A 23,499-nucleotide genomic window follows, 5' to 3' on the forward strand; every position below is an offset into this window, starting at 1 on the left:
TCTGCCCATCACCCAGGACCTGGAAGAGTGCAGAGAGCCGCCTGACACTCCCAGCTACAACAGCTGACCTGTCAACGTCCTTGTTGCGTCCATTTTTTTTACAGACACATTAACTGCAGAAACAAATTACGGTCATATGAATAGTGCCTAATAAAGTGTCCTCTTTATAAACTGTCCCCTATAAGGTAAAATCTTAAACGTGTCCCCCATAACAGTGTGTCAGCAGCAGATCCAGTATGTTAACAGTATGTCTGCAGCAGATCAGTGATTGTGAGCAACTGAGCTTCATAAATTCAGACACTATCAATGAGGAGTTCTTGGGGTTTCCAGAAAACTAGAAAAGTGCTTGAACCTTAAAGTCTCTCCTCATTTGTCAATGACAGTGATGATGGTTCTTAATGCCGCTGTTGACTTTACATGGTTGAAATATTATTCTGCTATATTTTATTAAATATATTAGTACAGCATTTGGTTCAGAATATTTTTTTTTCTTGTTTTCCTCCTCTAAATCTAGGTATATCTTATGGAGTGAAAAAATACAGTAATTAGTTGAAATAATTCAAGTAGGCATACAGATAAGTGCTCTGTTTCAATGGAATAACTTTATACATAGAATTTGAAAACTTCATGATTTAAAAACAAAAAACACTGTTAACACTAAAATATTTAAGTCAAAAAGACTAAAAGTAAAAACTGATATTTTTGATTAATAACGGACTTTATAACTTGATGTCAGCAGTCCAACTTGAAAAAAGACCAATTAATTAGGTTTTTGAGTTCTTTTAGGCCTTAGTGTTAACAACAGATCCACTCCCAGACGCATTTCACATATATCTCTCTATTATATAAAAAAATCCTGAGACAAGACTTTTTAGCATGGGACGAGACGTGACTTTTTCAGAGAGATACTTTCAAGTCCCATGAAATGAGACTTTATGCCCAGAGATTTAATCATACCCGGGGCTGGAAATAAGACAACGAGTAGATGACAAAGTAGAATGTCGTAAAGAGGTTCCAAAACGTTGGTGCGATACATATGTAGAGCAGGTTAGAGATTACTAAAATTCGAAAGTCTCAAAAAAAATGATAGTAAAGATTGCATTAGAGCAAACAAACAGAAATTATTACTCTGTGAAAAAATGGAACAGCGAAAAGAGATCAAATATATTATTCAGATTTAATCTTTAAGTTGGAGAGACTTGTAGTTTGTCTAATTCTTGTTGCCATCAGGGAAAATGTCAATGTCAGTTTATTTATATAGCACATTGAAAACAACATAGGAATGCTGTGGCCAAAGTGCTTTACAATAAAAGAAGAAAAAACATACAATTAACATAAAAAACATAAATAGAAATAAAATAAATGAACATAAATAAAATACATAATAAATAGAAGTAAGATTACATAATCACAATGAGGAAACCATCAGTATTACTGAAGGTCATGGAAAGCAAATGAATAGAAATGAGTCTTTAATCTTGTTTTGAACAGTTCAATTGTAGACAACTCCTTTATGTAATAAGGTAAAGAGTTCCACAGGTGAGGAGCAGCAGCTATTGTAGATGTTATTCATAGCGATCATGAGTATAGCTGCTAGGTATATTTGGGATAAAGTGATTTAATAATGTTTTAAAGATAGGAGACTGTCAACTCATATCTCTTGAAATGAAGACTGCAAGCACAGAGCATTAATTATAAGTTAAAATTTTCAGAAAGTTTATTTTTACATTGTTGACTTTGTTCTGAAGGAGCAATAACTGCATATCGAGCATTTTTTTTCCCTTGCTTGTTATTGCCATCATCACATTTAAACATTTATTATTCATAAAAATGGTGATGATCAAGACTGACAATTTGCATGTAAATCTGTTTTTCCCTTCTAAAGTCTTAATGTATGTTTGTTCATTTTCCAATTTTCTAAAGCAACCTCCTGGATAACCTAATCAGTAGGTTACTACATAAGATAGATAGATAGATAGATAGATACTTTATTAATCCCAATGGGAAATTCACATAAGTACTCATTAATACACCATCAGAAAATTCTATGCAGCACAACACAAATTAACTAGCTTATTAAGCGAAGTGAAAGAAAATGTTTACTTTGCAGTATTACACACGTCTCTTCCAGAGTGCTACCTTTAAGTGACATGAAGGCGGTGGGATATTTCATCCCCCTGTCCACACTAACTTAAGAGAGAATGTGGAAGGATTCCAGAACAATTTTACTTAAAATGTTCTTATTTCCTTCCTTTTTAACATTAAAACCAGGGTTTTCCTGAGTTATACAGTTTGCACATTTGACTATCAAAACTGCAGTAGAAATTGTGTTTCTTTTCAATAAAGCCAGCTTCACAGCAGCAGCTTCTCTGCAGTCAGGCGGACAGCTGTGTGCTGTTATGTCACAAACTCTGTTTCAGTTTGAGCTGTTATGTCACAAACTCTGTTTCAGTTTGAATCAACTGTGCTAGGTAAAATAATGCATTTGTTTAGTGATTGTGATTTAGTTATAATTTAATGAAAGAAAACATCTAAAAATAACTTTATAAAGTTGTCCTGTGTTTATATAGAGGGTAACTGCTGCTTAATTTTGATCGCTGCTGATATGTAGTTTACTTTCAGATCCACAGAATGACAGTTGAAGAGTTACTAGTTGCCGGCCTTGGCGTAAATATTTGTCAAAAGTTGAAAATGCAACTCTGTTCAAAGCAAAGCTAGTAGGTGTTTTTAACCCACTGTTTACTGTACAGTTGGACCTCTGGACATGACCGTAATTCGTTCTAAAACTCTGGACGCGACCCGATTTGGTCGTGACCTGAACATAATTTCCCCATAAGATTGTATGTAAATACAATTAATCCGTTCCAGACCGTGCAAACTGCATGTAAATATATTTTTTTTTACGCACAAAAATAGTTAATTATACCATAGAATGCACAGTGTAATAGTAAACTAAATGTAAAAACATTGAATAACATTGAGAAAACCTTGAACAACAGAGAAAACTAACATTATAAGAGTTTGCGCTAGACCCTTGCAAACCGCTCACTGTAAACACTTTTTTTATGACTTTTAAGCACAGGGGGAAAAAAATAAAATGCCACTTTTCTTGCAAAAATTTTCAAACCATCCTCTACTGGCTTTAAATTCCTCACCTTCGCCACTCGAAGGATTTTTTTTTTTTTTAGCAAGTTGCCATGAATCTTCCCGGCTTTCTCGCATATGATTGCCTCGCTTACGCTATTCCCTGCAATGATTCTCATTCAACCACACTAGCAACAGTTTTTCCACCTCTTCCAGCACTTGAGGCCTCTGCTTTGGTTAACATTGTAACTCCTTTTGCAACATCAGCTGCTTTGTTAGGCCCTGTATAGAAAACAAAAGAAAATGGGAAACTGAGAATGGGAAATCATTGGCACATGCGAACGCGTGTAGGGAAACTGGCCGTCAATGTTTTTGTTTACCACCAGAGCGTGTGGTCGTGAACAGATGCAAACTTTTGGCATACTTTTTTGATCGTAACCCGATTTGTACATGTTCGGAAACATTTGTGACCAGAGGTTCTACTGTACTTGGCTGGCCTTAGTACTGAAACATTATTTTACTTTTGTGCACTAGCAAATAATAATGGTGGCAGCACATAATTAATTCTCTCCAAAAAAATACAGTAGCTCTAACTTTTGTCTCAATGGTAGTCATTAGCAAGAATTTGTCAAGTTATTCAGCTGCACAACACTTAAAAGAACTACTGTTGAACAGCCAAGTAAGTGTAAGTGGGTTGATTATGGTAATGCTGTCATATCCTGCCCTATACTTTCAGCGTTCTTCCTCTTCATGTGTTCATGCATTGAGCTAGTTCTTGTGAACACCATCTTTTTTTTTTTTTTTTAATAATGAAAATACAACCATTTTCTCATATTTTGGGTAAAATACTCCTACACAAAGGAGAATTTTGTCCAATATATGGAGGAACCTTCTTCTGCTGAATGTGGTGCAGCTGCTGCCATGTTTAACCAACAAAAAAACAGCACAGTGAGTCGCTGCCTCACAGGAATGATTAGTCAATAAAGAAAGTAGTTTGATTAAACTATTTAATCACTTATATTGATTAATGGTGTGTAATCATAATTAGTTCAAATAAAAGGATAGTTCAACTACTTAAAATTTCTAACTGTGGTCACCATAATTTGTCCATAATGCGATAATGCAGTTTTAAAATTTTATTTTATTTCACACACACACACTTCAAGTACAGAGAATTAATTATTCTTTATTAGCTGAATCCAGTCCAAGTCTTTACAGATTAACACTAGAACTCTGAAGCCTACAAAAAAAGTCATAATTCTGGACCACTTTAAATTCCTTCTCACTTCTTCATCAGCATCTTTCTTTTGCAAATGTGCCAATTGGCATAAGCAACAAGCAGCCTGCAATCCCATCCCCCACCGATGCAGCTGAAGTTCTCCCAGCTCAAGTCTGTTTATCTGAGAGTGAGTTTCCCGGAGTTGTGTTGGGTAAATAATACAGTGCCCTTCACTATTATTGGCACCCCTTGTAAAAATTAGTAAGAAGGGTTAGAAAAAAAATCATTGTTTGCTGAGGAACTGTTATCTTGCACTGAAAAAATGAGAAACATCTGACTTTTAATTGAAGCAAGTTCATTCATAGAAAAACAAAGCCCTTTATCAAGAAATAAATATTTTAAACAAAAACACATGTTCTACAATTGTTGACACCGCTGCATTTAATACTTTGTACAACCTCCCTTTGCCAGTATAACAGCACAGAGTCTTCTGTTGTAACCTTTTATACGGTTGGAAAATACACAGCAAACAAACCCTGGAAATTTACAATGTTCAAGTCCCAACAGTTTCCACAGCAGTCTTGCATATTTTTATGGTACTGAATAGTTCTGTTTTGATAGTAGTTTGTGTCATTTACGTTTTCAAAATTTTGTGCCACATTGAAATCCTGACTTAACTATAAATTGGTAAAAAAAGGTATTGTTTTTCATTTTGTAAGTACAGTGAAGGCACAGAGATAGCACTATGATTATTAATCCACGTTTTTTTCTCCTCTCTTTTTGACTCTTCTAACTGTGATTTCCTGAATAAAAAGGTATTGTGTTAATCTGAGTTTTCTTACTTATGTAGTATTACGTTCTTATGCTTTTGAGAAGACTTACTCTGAGCAGGTTAGTGTGTTAGGACTTGGCAGAGTTGGTTGTTTTTTTTTTTTTTTGCTACGCTACACTCCAGCTTCTGCTTGTCTCTTTCTCGTTTCCTCAGTCTTCTCACCAATACAGTGGTGCAGACCTATAACACTGGACGTCCAGTTTGGAGCTGCTGCTGGTGCCTTGATGATCCCAATTACGTCTATGCTGGTCTGAGTAATGGTTCCATCTTGGTATATGACACTCGAGACACCAGTACATATGTCCATGAGTTGGCATCCCTTGGGTCCAGGTATTATGTGATGACTTACAATGTGGAGTCTTATTTATAAAATGATATTTTTCACAAGTGGAATGTAACAACTACGTGTCTTTTTGCCTGCTGATTAATGAAAAACAGGTTCCATATGCTGTGTGTAGTTTTTTTTTTCCCCTCTGTAATATTACCAAGTAATTCATAATGAATTCTAGAAAACTCAACAAATGTAAATGTGTATGCACATAATCCATCATTTCTGATTTGTGTGGAGTTCAAGACAGATGGTTCTTAATTTGTAGAGGTATACTAGCAAAAGATATTACTTTTCAGTTCTCTGTATATATTGGTTACCTAGAAATACAGTAAGTGGGTTCAGAAATAAGTCAAAAATTATGCATTTTATTTTATATTTACATGCTCATAAAAACAATATTAATTGCACATATTTGGAGATGCTGCTAAACCTCTTCCAGAATCATGCTATTTTTGTTGGTTTTCTGTGTTAAACAATTCCTTTTAATGGAAGTGTTTTAAATTAAAAGAAAAAAATCTATTATATTAAAAAATAGTTGACCTCGGAAGACTTTCTAATTCACCTCACTTTAACCATTCTAGATGTCCTGTGGTTTCCCTGTCTTATTTACCCCGTGCTGCTTCTGCTGCATTCCCTTATGGTGGTCTAATAGCTGGCACGCTGGAAGGGGGGTGCTTTTGGGAAATGAAAGGTGGAATATCTTACAGACCACACCATCTTCCTTTGGAACCAGGTGGCTGCACAGACATACAGGTTGATGCAAGTAGTCGGCACTGCCTTGTGACTTACAGGCCAGGTGAGAGTGGCACAGCGATGGTGCATTTGTGATGGACTGTTGGCTTTCAATGCTTATAATATTGTGCCGTGCATTGCTTAGAAATGGCTTCTGGGAGGCCAGAAAATTTAGTCCATTTATGTGTTCAGTATTATCATTTTATTGTAGGTAAGTCAAGTCTCTTCTTACGATGTGTGTTAATGGAGCTCAACCGAGTTGTACAGCAAGATTCCCTTGATGACCCTGCGTGTACATGCCAGCCCATTCAAACATTCAATGCTGGCTCTTGTTGTAAGCTGCTGACCAAGAATGCCCTCTTTGAAAGCCCAGCGAAAGATGGTAGCATGTTGGTGTGTGCAGGAGATGAAGCATCAAACTCGGCAATGGTGAGATTATTTTTGTCTGTTTTAGTTTATATTTTGATAAATCTTTTAAATTACCTATATATTATGCTATATTTTTTTATACTTATTTACTATTCTGTTCCTCAGAGAAGTATACAGCTCATTTAGAAAAAGGCCTTAATATGATTTATAATTAACCATGTTAATGGGAAATCAGTCTAGTTTATGGTTTACTAGGGTGTAAGGAGTTGTTTGTCAAAAATGAAATGGACAGAATCATCATTAATTGAATTCTATCTTTACTGAAGTCCGAACACCATCTGTCTGGGTTTAGAATTTTCTTGATGCAAAACAGTAGGAAAACGTTGCATTGCCAAAAAAAAAAATCTGTAAAGTTAATTTTAAATGCTGTTAATAATTTTTCAAAGTTAATTTTCATTGTTTTTAATACTTTTTCAAAATAAATCAGCAAAACCATAGATGGACATATTATTATAATAATACCTACTTTACTACAGGTAATAGAAAAAATGTAAAAAATATTTGATATTTCTTGCCTTGGGAGTACCCTCGGAGTTCATCCTTCTCCTTTCTTTGGTATCTTGTGTGTCTCAACCTGTGTCAACGGGAACTTCTTCTCTCGATTGTGTTCCTGTAAAGCGTGCTTCTCAGACTCTCATTCTGAGGTGCGTGACTCGTCTCCTGACTACTTTTTGACTGCCACCAATGGGTGATGGGCTGTCATTACCCAGGGTGAAAACGTCATTCACATTCTTATGAATTCTTCCTGTGTTTGAAGGTGACTCTCAGCATTCCTCCTGTACCTTTTCTCAGTACCCTGATGTGTGTCAACCTCCCTTGACTGACGCTTCCTGTCTCGATTACGTTTGACTAAGCAACCTCACAAAACTCACCAATCTGTTTACTCTGAGGGACCACACACACACACGCATTAGCATTTTATTAAATAGATTATCTGATGCATGTAATTCAATTCATTGTTCTGGGGGCTGGAGCCTATCTTGCCAGCATCTCATGTAAGGCAGGACTTAGCTCTGGACACTGTGTCAGTCCATCACAGGGCCCATCATATGTACATTGCTCCAGTTATCCAAATCTGCACATCTTTGGGAATTTGAAAAGAAAATCCCACATTCTGGATAACAAAAAAAAAACTCCAAATGAACAACAGTGTGCCACCCATCCACTCTAGATATTTCAAAATACATAGCAATTCTTTTTCAAGATTGCTCCCTGTAGAATAATACTACATTAAAGTTTGTGCAAAAAAAAAATTTAGCATTTGAAACGTCAAAACACAACATTCGTGCATTTAAGAAGTCCCATTTATTTGAGACCTATACCCAGATCTGCAAGTCTGTTTTTTTTTTATATATATATTTTTATTTTATTAATTTTCATTGTAATCATTCCATACAAACAGATCAATTTATAACACAACAAAATTGAAGACAAATCAAACCACACCCCTGAGAAGGAGAGCTTAGCTAAAGGAAAATTGCTTAAGGCTTTTTAATAAGGCAACATTAAACAAAGGAAAGGGAGAAGTAAATATATATGTAAATAAGAGATGGAGAAGGGAGTTAAATGCAGTAATAGTTATTTCTCTTATTCTAAATAATATTGATTAAATCCTGCCAGGTTTTGAAAAAATTTTGTACAGATCCTCTAACTGAGAATTTGATTTTTTCCAATTTCAAATAATATAAAACATCGGTTTCCCACTGACTTATAAGAGGAGAATTAGGATTCTTCCAATTTAACAAAATAAGTCTGCATGCCAAAAGTGTAGTGAATGCAATCACCGTTTGCTTGTCCTTCTCCAATTCAAGTCCATCTGGAAGAACACCGAACACAGCTGTTAATGGGTTAGGAGGGATTGTGATACCAAGGCTGTCTGAAAGGCACTTAAAATTTTTTTGTCCAAAATGATGTTAGTTTGCCCCTCCTTTAACCGTCACCTTATCGTGGTGGAGGGGTTTGCGTGTCCCAATGATCCTAGGAGCTCTGTTGTCCGGGGCTTTATGCCCCTGGTAGGGCACCCAAGGCAAACTGGTCCTAGGTGAGGGATGAGACAAAGAGCGGTTAAACAAACCTCCTATGAAGAAAAACCATTTTGGACGGCGTTTTCCCTTGCCCGGACGCGGGTCACCGGGACCCCACTCTGGAGCCAGGCCTGGAGGTGGGGCTCGATGGCGAGCGCCTGGTGGCCGGGCCTGCACACATGGGGCTCGGCCGGGCACAGCCCGAAGAGGCAACGTGGGTCCCCCTTCCCATGGGCTCACCACCTATGGGAGGGGCCAAGGAGGTCAGGTGCAGTGTGAGTTGGGTGGTGGCCGAAGGCGGGGACCTTGGCGGTCCGATCCTCGGCTACAGAAACTGGCTCTTGGGACGTGGAATGTCACCTCTCTGAAGGGAAGGAGCCTGAGCTAGTGCGCGAAGTTGAGAGGTTCCGGCTAGATATAGTCAGGCTCACCTCGACGCACAGCTTGGACTCTGGAACCAATCTCCTTGAGAGGGGCTGGACTCTCTACCACTCTGGAGTTGCCCCCGGTGAGAGGCGCCGAGCAGGTGTGAGTATACTTATTGCCCCCCAACTTGGAGCCTGTACATTGGGGTTTACCCCGGTGGACGAGAGGGTAGCCTCCCTTCGCCTTCGGGTGGGGGGACGGGTCCTAACTGTTGTTTGTGCGTATGCACCGAACAGCAGTTCGGAGTACCCACCCTTTTTGGAGTCCCTGGAGGGGGTGCTAGAGGGCATACCTTCTGGGGACTCCCTCGTTCTGCTGGGAGACTTCAATGCTCACGTGGGCAATGACAGTGAGACCTGGAAGGGCGTGATTGGGAGGAATGGCCCCCCCTGATCTGAACCCGAGCGGTGTTTTTGTTATTGGACTTCTGTGCTCGTCACGGATTGTCCATAACGAACACCATGTTCAAGCATAGGGGTGTTCATATGTGCACTTGGCACCAGGACACCCTAGGCCTCAGTTCGATGATCGACTTTGTGGTCGTGTCGTCGGACTTGCGGCCACATGTCTTGGACACTCGGGTGAAGAGGGGGCGGAGCTGTCAACTGATCACCACCTGGTGGTGAGTTGGCTTCGATGGTGGGGGAGGGTGCCGGTCAGGCGTGGTAGGCCCAAACGTGTTGTGAGGGTCTGCTGGGAACGTCTGGCAGAGCCCCCTGTCAGAAGTAGCTTCAACTCCCACCTCCGGCAGAACTTCGACCACATCCCGAGGGAGGTGGGGGACATTGAGTCCGAATGGGCCATGTTCCGTGCCTCTATTGTTGAGGCAGCTGACCGGAGCTGTGGCCGTAAGGTGGTCGGTGCCTGTCGTGGCGGCAATCCCCGAACCCGCTGGTGGACACCGGCGGGTGAAGGATGCCGTCAAGCTGAAGAAGGAGTCCTACAGGACCCTTTTGTCCTGTGGGACCCCGGAGGCAGCTGATAGGTACCGGCAGGCCAAGCGGAATGCGGCTTTGGTGGTTGCTGAGGCAAAAACTCGGGCGTGGGAGGAGTTTGGGGAGGCCATGGAGAATGACTTTCGGACGGCTTCGAGGAGATTCTGGTCCACCATCCGGCGTCTCAGGAAGGGGAAGCAGTGCAGTGTCAACACTGTATATGGTGGGGATGGTGCGCTGCTGACCTCGACTCGGGACGTTAGGGGTCGGTGGGGGGAATACTTCGAAGACCTCCTCAATCCCATTAACATGCCTTCCAATGAGGAAGCAGAGCCTGGGGACTCAGAGGTGGGCTCCCCCATCTCTGGGACTGAGGTCACCGAGGTGGTCAAAAAACTCCTTGGTGGCAGGGCCCCGGGGGTGGATGAGATACGCCCGGAGTTCCTCAAGGCTCTGGATGTTGTAGGACTGTCTTGGCTGACACGCCTCTGCAACATCGCATGGACATCAGGGACAGTGCCTCTGGATTGGCAGACCGGGGTGGTGGTCCCCCTCTTTAAGAAGGGGGATCGGAGGGTGTGTTCCAACTACAGAGGGATCACACTCCTCAGCCTCCCTGGAAAAGTCTATTCAGGGGTCCTGGAGAGGAGGGTCCGTCGGATAGTCGAGCCTCGGATTCAGGAGGAACAGTGTGGTTTTTCGTCCTGGTCGCGGAACAGTGGACCAGCTCTATACCCTTAGCAGGGTCCTGGAGGGTGCATGGGAGTTTGCCCAACCAGTCTACATGTGTTTTGTGGACTTAGAAAAGGCATTCGACCGTGTCCCTTGGGGAATCCTGTGGGGGGTACTCCGAGAGTATGGGGTACCGGCCCCCCTGATAAGGGCTGTTCAGTCCCTGTACGATCAGTGCCAGAGCTTGGTCCGCATTGCCGGCAGTAAGTCGAACCCGTTTCCAGTGAGAGTTGGACTCCGCCAGGGCTGCCCTTTGTCACCGATTCTGTTCATAACTTTTATGGACAGAATTTCTAGGCGCAGCCAGGGTGTTGAGGGGGTCCGGTTTGGTGGGCTCAGGATTGGGTCACTGCTTTTTGCAGATGATGTTGTCCTGTTTGCTTCATCAGGCCGTGATCTTCAGCTCTCTCTGGATCGGTTCGCAGCCGAGTGTGAAGCGGCTGGGATGAGAATCAGCACCTCCAAATCCGAGACCATGGTCCTCAACCGGAAAAGGGTGGAGTGCCCTCTCAGGGTTGGTAGCGAGATCCTGCCCCAAGTGGAGGAGTTCAAGTATCTCGGGGTCTTGTTCACGAGTGAGGGAAGAATGGAGCGTGAGATCGACAGGCGGATCGGTGCGGCATCCGCAGTAATGCGGGCGTTGCATCGGTCTGTCGTGGTGAAAAAGGAGCTGAGCCGCAAGGCGAAGCTCTCAATTTACCAGTCGATCTATGTTCCTACCCTCACCTATGGTCATGAGCTATGGGTAGTGACCGAAAGAACGAGATCGCGAATACAAGCGGCTGAAATGAGTTTCCTCCGCAGGGTGTCTGGGCTTTCCCTTAAAGATAGGGTGAGAAGCTCAGTCATCCGGGAGGGGCTCAGAGTAGAGCCGCTGCTCCTCCGCATCGAGAGGAGTCAGATGAGGTGGCTCGGGCATCTGATCAGGATGCCTCCTGGACAACTCCCTGGTGAGGTGTTCCGGGCACGTCCAACCGGGAGGAGGCCCCGGGGAAGACCCAGTACACGCTGGAGGGACTATGTCTCTCGACTGGCCTGGGAATGCCTTGGGATTCTCCCGGAAGAGCTAGAAGAAGTGGCCGGGGAGAGGGAAGTCTGGGCATCTCTGCTCAAGCTGCTGCCCCCGCGACCCAACCTCGGATAAGCGGGAGACAATGGATGGATGGATGGATGTTAGTTTGGTGCAGGCCCAGAACATGTGACCCAGTGAGGCAGGAGCTTGGTTGCAGCGTTCACAGGTTGGATCCTGCCCTGGAAACATTTTGGACAGTTTTAAGCGAGACAGATGAGCTCGATATATAATTTTTAGTTGAATAATTCTATGCTTTGCGCATATAGAACTCGAGTGAATTCTCTGCTTTGCTACCTTCCACTCCTTTTCTGATATATTGATTAAGAGATCTTCTTCCCAATGTCCTCTTGGATCTTTGAAAGGTAGGGACTCTAATAAGATTTTATATATTGCGGAAATAGTGTTTAACTCTTTTAGGGCGGATGTCGACTTTTGTCGACAGGAGGGGTTGAAGGCGAATGTCGACAAAAGTCGACATCCAGGGATTGAGGGTGACAATCAGCTGTTAATGGCGACAAATCTCACTGTCACGTCACAGGCATTCCCTCTGTGCTTGGAGGAATGCTAGACTCGTTGACTCGGCAAATAAACATTGCGTGTGCGTGAGTTGCGAAATGTAAACAAAGGCAAGATGGCACCGACATGTGAAAAGGCAGCAAAGCAAGTGCAGAAAAGAAAACATTTGGCAGACGTTGTTTTGCGCATTATCGCGGAGTCGGACTCTTGATTTTTCAGAATCGGACTTTATTGGCAGTGATCAGGAGATCGCGCAAGAGAGTTAGAAGCAGGCATCAGCTGATCAGACACCAGCCGATGCCGCGCCAGCGGATCTGCTGCCAGTTGAGTGCCTTCGCGCAGCCGATGCATCTACGGCAAGGTTCGCATGGGATAAATACACATACATTGATCCATTGAGAGCCGATCTGGCTACCGGCTGCTCTCTCCTGATGCTGCTTTTCAGCTACTGTCAGACGAGACAAACAGGTAGGCAGAGATTTTTTTTGAATCGTGGGCTGCGTTTGCATCGCAGTCTCGTTTTTCAAAGTGGAAACCCACAACAAAAGACGAGATGAAGCGCGCTGTGGCATTACAAATAGAGAAGGGACAGAACTGGTGATATAACTTCAGGGAGCATTGGTCCAAACGTGTTTTGTCCCCTGGTGGCTTAGGTACGTGCTGCTGCAAAGTTTTATTCACTTCTGTAATAAACAGAAGCAAATCCCATGGGGTGAGCCAGGCTATAATGCCATACATAAAGTTCATAAAGTTTCAGAAGATGAAAAGAGGTGACAATACGGTTTTCATGCAGGCAGAAAACTTGGTGGCAGTGGCATGGCACGATGGCAAATGGGTGACTTGTCTCTCTACAGTACACACTAACAATATATGTTAGAAAATGCAGCAACAGACAATTGAAAAATAGGCATCAAAGCAACACATATTGTAAGGAGTGCAATGTGGCAATGACTGAAATTGGCTGCTTTGAGCGAGATCAGACTTTGCTGTGTAAAATGTACGTGATATGTATGTGAAATCATAGAGTATGCAGGCTCATACAACATGCAAGACAGTAACATTTGTCGAAAGTAAATATTTTTTGTTGATTTGATATGTTAAACAATTGCTTTGTGTTCTTTTTTAAAAAATGTTAGTTTTTGGAAAAATATTCAGCCCTGGGAGAAAAGAAACAAAAAAAAAATTAGCCCTAAAAGAGTTAATTCCTCGAAATTGAGCAGTATTTTTTCCAGCATTGTGGAGGGTGCAAGGTCGGGGAAATCGGGCAATTTCTGTTTAACAAAATTTCTAATTTGAAGATAGTAAAAGAAATGTGTAGCTGGGAGGTTGAATTTTGAACGTAATTGTTCAAAAGATGTAAATATGTTGTCTATATAAAGATCTCTGAGCATTTTAATCCCAAAACTTTTCCAGGTATTAAAAACTGGATATACTTGCGAAGGTTCAAAGAGGTGGTTCTCTTGCAGAGGTGCCACTGATAAAAGATTTTCCTTCTTAAAATGCTTTCTAATTTGGTTCCATATTCTGAGTGAGTAAAGCACAATTGGGTTATTAGTATATTTGCGATAACTTGCATTTATTGGAGAGCAGAGCAGGGAATATAAAGAAGTACTTCAGGATTTTACTTCTATTGCGGACCAAGCCTGTGTATGTTCATTTATTTGTGTCCAGGTTTTTATGGCTTGTATGTTTGCTGCCCAGTAATAAAACTGAAAATTAGGTAAAGCCATGCCACCTTCTGCCTGAGGTCTTTGTAGGGTCGCTCTTCGGATACGTGGGTGTTTTGAGTTCTAAATGAATGAGGTTATTGTTGAATCTAACTGTTTAAAAAACGATTTATTGATATATATTGGAATGTTTTGAAATAAAAAGAGAAGTTTAGGAAGGATATTCATCTTAACAATGTTAATTCTTCCGGCTCGAGTGAGATGAAGGGTTCACCATCTATGCAAGTCTTGCTTAATTTTTTCCATACAGACGCCAAAATTTTGTTGATAAAGAGCTTTATGTTTACTTGTGATATTTACCCCTAGGTATTTAAACTGATCTGCTATGGTAAAAGGTAGGGTGTCTAATCTAATATTATATGCTTGTGAATTCACTGGAAAGAGTATACTTTTATTCAGATTAATTCTAAGACCAGATATCTTTTGAAATTCTGTTAGTGCTGTTAAAACAGCAGGGACAGTGTTTTCTGGGTCTGATATATATAAGACCATATCATCTGCATATAGAGAAATGTTCTGTTCCAGTCCTCTGACAATCCCCTTTATCTGATAAGAATTTCGGCAGTGAATCGCCAGTGGTTCAATAGCAATTGCAAACAACAGTGGCGACAAGGGACATCCTTGTCTGGTACCACGTTCTAGTTTAAAGTAGTCTGAGCAAATGTTATTAATACAAACTGAAGCTTCTGGATTGGTATACAGTAGTTTGATCCATGCACAAATATTCGGGCCAAACCCAAATTTCTCCAATGCAGTGAAAAGGTAATTCCATTCAATCATATCAAATGCTTTCTCTGCGTCTAATGATAGTAATATCTCTGGGGTGTTTGATTTTGCTGGTGAATATATAACATTAAACAAGCGTCGGAGATTTGAAGATAGGTTTCGGCCTTTAATAAATCCAGTTTGATCCTGTGATATTACCAAGGGCAGCACTTTCTCCATCCTTCTAGCTAGGATTTTTGAGAGTATCTTAACATCATTATTCAGGAGTGAAATTGGTCTGTATGATGCACATTGTAACAAGTCCTTATTTTGTTTAGGAAAGACGGTGATTAATGCTTGTTGAAATGTTTGAGGTAGTATTTGGTTGTTTCTAGCTTCTGTAAATGTTGCCAATAAGAGGGGAGCTAGCTGAGTGGAGAATTTCTTATAAAATTCTACGGGGTAACCATCAGGGCCTGATGATTTCCTGCTTTGTAGTAACTTTATAGCGTCTAGTAATTCTGTTAGCGTTAGAGGTTTATCCAGTTCCTCAGCACTTAAAGCATCTATTTGTGGTATCTGTGATGTATCCAGAAATGCATTAGATTGTGTGTTGTCTTCTTTAGGCTCAGTACAATATAAAGACTTAATAATCTCTAAATGTGTGCATTATATTTTTATGGTCAATAATTTCTTCTCCATTCTTGTTGGTGATTACTGGTATTGCATTGTGAACTTCTTGTTTGTGAATTTGTTGGGCTAAAAGCTTATTAGCTTTTTCTCCGTGTTCATAGTAATGCTGTCTAGACTTATAAATAAGTTGTTCAGTTTCTTTAGTTGTTAAGATGTTAAATTCTGTATGCAGGGCCTGCCTTTTCCTGTGGAGAACTTCATTTGGACCCCTGGCTTGTTGTTCATCTATTCTAGTAATTTCACTTCTTAGCTCTGACACTTTCTTGGTTTCTAATTTATTTCTGTGGGAAAGATATGAAATAATCCGTCCTCTTAAGAAGGCCTTTAGAGTTTCCCAGAGTGTTCCTGCAGAAACCTCTGTGGACGTGTTTGTCTCTAGGAAGAAGCTGATTTGTTTGGATATAAATTCTGTGCAGTTCTTGTCTGCCAATAAAAGACGCCATCTACGAGGTGAGTGTGAGGGGCTTAATGATTTTAGCTCCAAGACTAGAGGGGCATGGTCAGAGATAACAATTGTGTCATATTTGCATGATTTAATTGTAGGCAGGAAATTATTATCTATAAAAAAAAATAATCAATTCTTGAGTAGCTATAATGCACTGGTGAGTAGAACGAATATGTTCTTGAGTTTGGGTTAAGAAACCTCCAGGGGTCTGATAAGTTGTGATCATTCAAAAACTGTGTAATTATCTTTGCAGTATTAGATGTCGTCCCCCCTGTCACAGGAGTCCTATCTAAGAGTGGATTTAAAACACAATTAAAGTCCCCAGCCATTATAATTTTATGAGTGTTCACATTGGGAATGGATGCAAATAGATTTTGCATGAATTCCTTATCATCAACATTGGGTGCATAAACATTTATCAGAATCATTTTACTGTTACATAAGTTGCCCATGACCATCACATATCTCCCTTCAGGGTCCGATACTACATCTGATGCTACAAATGGAACTGTTCTATGTATGAGAATTCCCACCCCTCTAGTTTTCTTTATAAAGCTAGAATGGAACATTTGGCCAGTCCAGTCTTTTTGTAGTCTGGACTGATCCTTGCTTAGTAAGTGGGTCTCCTGTAAAAATACTATTTTAGTGTTTAAGCCTGTTAGGTGAGAGCATGCTTTCTTTCTCTTTAATTCGTGATTCAGGCCTTTAACATTCCAGCTCACAAAGTTAACTGTCCCATCATGGAGACATTGATTCTGAGTTTTTAATGTCATTTTATAGTTTTAATTGGTAATGTGGCAATTTTAATCTTAGTTTCAAGATTCCCCATGAGTTATTGCATTTTAGCCTATTGTTGCATTGATATTTATAATTATAAGGATTACAAATAGATTAGATATAACCTGCTCTCCTTCTCTCCCCCCTTTATCCCCTATCCCCCACCCCCCCATTTTGCCTCCCCACATGAGGCTTGATCCCACTTCGCGATGTCCCAGTCCTCTGACATACGAAGAGACAGAGCACGTCCAAAACAAAACAAACCCCACCCTGCAGCGGCATTAGAGAATTAAAACAGAGATATCTTTTGCAGCTAAATTCTTAATACTATCTGCCGAAAATATTATCATTAACAGTATTTAAGCTTGAAATAATCTTCAGCGCTTTTAAGTTAAGATATTAAGATTAAAAAAAAAAAAAAGAATCATCATCAACCCTGGGAATGATTTTAAAAACTAGTCTAGGATAAACCTGGTAATTCCTACTGTAATAGTATAATGGTAATAGTATAAATAGTAGAAAAAGCAATAAACCAAGGGTATGATGTTAAACAGTCTACTTTAAGGTATAGTAGAATTAAAAAAAAAAAAAAAAAGAATCCTACTTTAATTACTTCCACATTTTCACACTCACGTCTATATATTTATGTTTTAATTAGAGTTATAAAGTCCAGATAAAGAAAAGGATGTATAATTATAATACCAGTCTCTTTAACACTAGAATTACCAGAGCCTGCGAAAAAACTCGTATATCTGGCCCACCTTAAATCGCTTCTTAAATCCGTTCACACCTCTCCGCCAGCATCCTTTGTCCTCTAAATGTGCTGATAAAAGACAAGCTGCCAGCAGCCGGCTATTCCATCCCCCCACCGACTTAGAACGTGAGCAAAGTTTTCCCAGCTCACGCCTTGATTGATTATATGGGAGTGAAGTGGAGTTTTACAGTGGAAATAAGACATCATTATTCTAAAGTAATCTGTGTAAACACATTGTTAAAACAGAAACTTTTTCATATTTTAGTAATAAATGTTACAAAATGTAGTAGGCTCTAACATCACCCCTCCCCCGAGCTTAGTCAGATGGGGGGAGGGGTGATGTTAGAGCGCCTGCGCTTATTCAGTGCAGCAAGGACAACGCACATGTTGTTCTTTTTTTCTTTCAGTACACGTGGCTTCCCTGTTTATTTCTATATCTAGTGACTTCTCTGCCTGTCTGTCTCTCTATTACGCAGTGCTCTGTCTGTCTGTGTGTTATGGATCTTAAAAATAAGTTATAAGGACAGTTGTTCCTGTTAATTGCAGTCTCAATTGTTAAAAAAATATTTGAAAAGGAGCATCCCACATGAAAATATAACGATCTCAGTAACTGACAGTGCATACCAATGTATAAATTTTATGTCCGTTTGAGGTTTAAAAGAAAAGAAAAAAAAAGCAACACTTCATCCCCAGCGGGGAATCGAACTCAGGTCTGTGAGGCAAGGAAAAGCTGCTCTGCGCTAAGAGGCAAATCTTAGCGCGCTACGCCACAGAAGCTGTTGAATCATTCTTGAAGCTTTTGTGAAAGTGTTTATTTGATCTTTGGAACTCGGGCTTTATATATTCTATAGTTTATGCCTACTACATGTTGTAACATTTATTAACTAAAATATGAAAAAGTTTCTGTTTTAACAATGTGTTTACACAGATTACTTTAGAATAATGATGTCTTATTTCCACTGTAAAACTCCACTTCACTCCCACATAATCAATCAAGGCGTGAGCTGGGAAAACTTCGCTCACGTTCTAAGTCGGTGGGGGGATGGAATAGCCGGCTGCTGGTAGCTTGTCTTTTATCAGCACATTTAGAGGACAAAGAATGCTGGCGGAGAGGTGTGAACGGATTTAAGAAGCGATTTAAGGTGGGCCGGATATACGAGTTTTTTCGTAGGCTCTGGTAATTCTAGTGTTAAACATGGATCCAGAGAGCAAATCATAGGTCCTTCCCATGCCTTGATAGAATACGGCTCCTTATTAACTTTCAAAAAAGTGTTGGGAACAGCTTCTTTAATTCCTTTTCAGCATCATCTTTGCTTAAGAAAATATAATATTGATCTTGAACTTCCACTTTCAGTTTGGCGGGATACAAGAGGCTGTATTTGATATCGGCTTTCCGTAGCAACTTTTTAATGTCAATGTAGGCTGTGCGTTTTGCAGCTGTTGATGGTGAGAAGTCGGGAAAAATACGAATAAGATTATTTTCGAATATAATCTCTTGCTTGTGTCTGAGAAGTGCCATCACATCAAGCTTACATCGTAGTCGCTCGAAGCGGACAATAAAAGACCTAGGTTTAAAGGTGCTTGGTCTGTTTGTGCGATAAGCCGCTGCTATCTCAATGTCGAGTTTAAAGTCATCTCCAGTTATTTTAGACAGTAATTCTACTGCAAATTTCACTGGGCTTGAGCTTGAGCTTTCTCGTTTCTCAGGTATACCCTCAATTCTTATATTATTTCTTCTGCACCCATCCTCCAGGACTGCAAGTCTGTCTCCAAGTTTTTTGCATTCGGAATTCGCAGCTGTGGCTTTTTCATCGGCGTTAGACGCCAGTTGTTCCGCTGTTTCAACTCGAGCCACGAGTCCCTGCTTAACATCTTCCAGCTGATCTGTAACATCATTAATCTGGTCGGCAAGCATTTTCAGTTTGGATTTAGTTTCTTCGATGTGTTCCACTAATTTCTCCAACATGCCTTTAAAGTTCACGTCAAAACGTTTAAATAGACGCGTTTCCTTATCTTTATCCTTCTTAAGCTCGTTCTTGAACTCAATGGCCGCCTTCTTAAGATCATTCTTGTTATCTTTCTTAAGCTCATTTATGGCCGTAACCATGGCAGTGGCCAGTGTAGCGATCATCTCTTTCAGTTCGGACAGTTCGCTTCAGCTTTCATGCTCCGCGAGTGGAAATGCAGCTCCTGTTACAGCAGGTGTTGCAGGCTTGCGATGAGTAGATGAGAGCACATCCTGCAGGGCCTTTTCTAGTCTCCAATGATCCTCAGAAATCGGCGATCCATCGCGACCTGTATCACTTGCACCTTCGCTCCCATTTTCACTCTCGACTGGAGACGATACAATGGAGCGGGGTCCCAGGAAATCTGCGCATTCGTCTGCCTGTTCCAGGTCAGTCTCCATGAGGCCATACCTTGCACTTAGGCCGGAAGTCTGTCCAGACTTTGATGCAGCTTTAAGTTTCTTTTCCGGTTCTTTCTGACTTTTCTTCTTGTTACTCATGCTTGTATATTGTAGTGGAAGTTCCTTGGTCGGGTTAAATACAGGATACCTCTAAATAATATGAAATACGTGGGAAAATAAATCCGCTGCTAGCGGAGCTCTGCTTCAGACGTCCATCTCCTATAAACGGACGAGACCAAGTCTGTTTTTGCTTGTGAATGTGTTCAAGCTTTCAAATTGAGAGCTGCTTAAATGTTCAGATAGATTTGCAATTATAATTGTTTGAATTAATATTTTTGAAAAAGTTTTAACATTCCTCGTCTTCCTGTCTAACAGAGTTTCTACTAAATAAATGATCAAAACACAAATATTTTCTCTTGTTAAAGGGTATAAAATTGCTGGTTTCAAATTGCTTTAGTAATTCTAGGAATGCCACAATTGCTTTGTTTTAAGTGGTACAGAGATTGTTATATTGTTAATTTTTCTCCTTTTTATCATTTTTAGTACTCATTTGATAAAAGAGGCAGATCCATTTTCAAAGCAAGGAGTGTTTTTTATCCTGAACATTTTACTTTCTTTAGTGTCATTACATTACTTGCAATGCGTTTTGATTTGGTGAAGCTCAGGCAAATAAAACATCAATAGACAGTAAATGTACAACATACAGGCAATAGACAACATCACTTCCAAGCAGTGGAGTGAGCTCACCGTGGGGGAGTGATGTTAATAGTGGACCGGTGTACACAGTTCTCTCCAGTGTACTTCTTGTGCCTTACCAAACACTTTCTTCAGTAGTTTGAGCCTTTAGGTCATTCATAGTTACAGTGGATTCTGAAGTAGCAGCCTTCTTCCATGTCTGCTTGTTAATTCAATCTATGAATGGAAGTTAGAAAAAATGTGTACTTATTTCTTTGGCAGGTGTGGGATGCTGGCAGTGGAACTTTGCTTCAAAAGCTGCAAGCTGATCAACCCGTATTGGATATTTGCCCATTGGAAATAAATCAGACTCATTTTTTAGCTGCTTTAACTGAGAAAATGGTGAAAGTGTACAAATGGGAGTGACGGGTGGTGAGAGGACCTACAGAACTACTTCACAATGTTACTTGGTCTCCATGGTTCAGTGTGGCTGAGAAGACAATAACCACATGTACATACTTCCTGCTAATTTGGAAATCTTATGGCTTATTTAAGAGCTTAAACCGTATTTCCCAAAGATGTTTCCCTTGAAAATGTTTAAATGCAGCAATACATCTTCGTAAACCACCACATTCCCAACGAATCATTTTAGTAATCTGGTTTACTCTGCATTTCTGTCAGGTTAGTTTCTTCTGTCTGGTTTGTTATAAACTGAATTAAGTAAACTATTTTGTCTGCATGTGAAATGCTTAGGAAGAATAACATTGTTTTCTTTCCAAAAATAAAAAAAACTGCTGGATTTTTTTTTTTTTAAAAAAAAAAAAAAAAAAAAAAAAAAAGTTTCAAAATGTGTTCAAATGTTTGTTATCAAGTTTTTGCCATTTTAGCATTCATTACAGAGAGTATATAGATGTAATATATACATTTATATTAGTGGTGACTTTTGTGATTTTCCCAGCTCTGACAGAATAAGTCTAAAGTACACAAAATAAGGATACTCAAAGAAGAGTCCCCAGGAGCCCAGGGTGCACTTGTTTGCTTTCCATTTGCACTTCTCTTCCTGACGTGCTGTCTGTCTGTGCCGCTGGGGACGTAAGCGCTCAGTGCAGCCATGGTGTGTCCAGGAAGGGTCTGCATTTCTTTTTTGCTCTGCCGCAGCTGCTATTCTGTTTTTTCTTAATAATATTTATCCTAGGTTTTTCCTTTTAGTTTCAAAATGCTGTAATTACGTTTCTAGTTGCAAAAAATAATGAAAAATGTTTTTAACTCCTTCAGTTGTTTGAAGTCGTATAAATAAACTACAGATATATAAATAATGTACAGTGAATTCACTCTTTTGTTCCATATGTTTGTATGTTGACCGTTTTTACTTGTGTATATTGTTTTTTAATAAAAGAAACCAATATTTTATTGTTTCAGTTCACTTATTTTTAAAAAAGGACAAATACATTTAATGAAATCTAATGGCCAATGAGTGTGTTTCATCATCATGTGTAATCCATAAACAAGTGACTGTTTTCATCCTGGCAGATTTCAAGCGTGTCATTTCACAGGATCACTGTTGGGGTGACTGCTCATCTTAACTGAAAATAAATTCAATTAAAATGGTACAGATGTCTTCACCAATGGTATGAATGGTGGGAGAAGTGCTCGGATACTAAGTTAATGTATGCTTATCCAGTTTAGGGTTGTGTGGAAGGTAGATTTATTAACTTGAATCTTTTTTTTTTTTAGTTCCTTATAATGGGAAAGCATTCAAAATAGATGTACATTATAGGTTTATAGTGTGATTATTGTCACTGAAAATGACAGTGTTTCACAAATACGTACAAATTGACATTGAAAGTTTTAGTGGTGGATGAACCTATTGGATCCTGGATAATAGACAGATAGCAGATGTTCAAGGACTGTGGAAGTAAGAACCTCTGTAGCACCTCAAGGAACATTCCCGTCTTCTCTAACTATAAATCTAACACCAGGCCATGTCACTTGCAGAAATTCACAGATGATTCTGCACTTATGAGGGGTGTATTAATAATTGGGATGAGACAGAGAATAGGAGGAGAAGTTTGTTTCTTAGTGCTAAGAGAAATGTCTGCATCTTAACATCAGCTAAACCAAGGAATTGCTTATTTACTTTCACTTCACAAAAGAGTCTCTACATCGGCCACTATATGGGAAGTGGATACAGGGGTGGTCTACTCCTATAAGTGCTTGGGGATCCACATCAATGGCAGGTTGGACTGGTCTCATTACACAGAGGAGCTATATGATGAAGGACAGAGCAGGCTCTTTTCATGTGGGAAGAAACATCCTTCACATCTTTAACTCTGTGATGGCCAGTACGACTTTCTACGTTGTAGTGTGCTGAACTGAGAAGCCCACCAGATCAACAAGCTAATTAAAAGGACAGGCTCAGTTGTAGTACCCCCTGGAGGTAAGAGTGAAGGAGAGAATTAAAACAAAACTGAATGCCATTATGAACAATGCTACACATCCTCTCTGACACAATAACACTGAACATTTTCAGCCAACAAATTATTCAATAGAAGTGTGTCATGAAATGTTACTAGCTAGGCCTCTCTTATACCAACAGCAATACATCGGCATGGTGCCTCACTGTGACTAGGACTGCCAAGTCTTTTTAGCAATTCTGATTTGTTTTTGAGGGTTGATGTTGTTTCTTATAATATGAATTTATTTATTAACTGATCTTTTATATAAAAAAAACTGTTTACCCCTTACAACAAAGTACTTACTATATCTATAAAAATTAATAAATAAAAGGAGTTAAACAATGTCCCCATCCTCTATGTATTTGTGGAGCCTGCTTTCTTCATTATGGGTAGCTTAATCTTCCCAGAACCAGTTAATCCCATGGTCTCAGTGCTCAGGCTACTCTTTTGCTCATCTGAATGGACGGTAAGCCAATCATCTTCTTTTCTTAACATCTGTCTTTTCTCGATAGTAATATCTTTAGGTTT

At 40.1% G+C, this 23,499-nt stretch overlaps 1 protein-coding gene across 1 annotated transcript in view; it reads left to right on the forward strand.

The window, feature by feature from the left end:
- The window catches only part of rfwd3 (ring finger and WD repeat domain 3), a 134,600-nt gene extending 113,281 nt beyond the window's left edge, over positions 1 to 21,319 (forward strand). The window contains exons 10-13 of the mRNA XM_051931541.1: positions 5,289 to 5,465; positions 6,048 to 6,262; positions 6,410 to 6,627; positions 20,798 to 21,319. Coding sequence (XP_051787501.1) covers positions 5,289 to 5,465; positions 6,048 to 6,262; positions 6,410 to 6,627; positions 20,798 to 20,941 — 754 coding nt within the window. The 3' untranslated portion in view covers positions 20,942 to 21,319. The remainder of the gene's footprint in view (positions 1 to 5,288; positions 5,466 to 6,047; positions 6,263 to 6,409; positions 6,628 to 20,797) is intronic.
- The last annotated feature ends 2,180 nt before the right edge of the window (positions 21,320 to 23,499 follow it).

The sequence above is a fragment of the Erpetoichthys calabaricus genome, chromosome 9 (genome assembly GCF_900747795.2).
Source record: "Erpetoichthys calabaricus chromosome 9, fErpCal1.3, whole genome shotgun sequence".
In the NCBI taxonomy this organism is placed as follows: domain Eukaryota; kingdom Metazoa; phylum Chordata; class Cladistia; order Polypteriformes; family Polypteridae; genus Erpetoichthys; species Erpetoichthys calabaricus.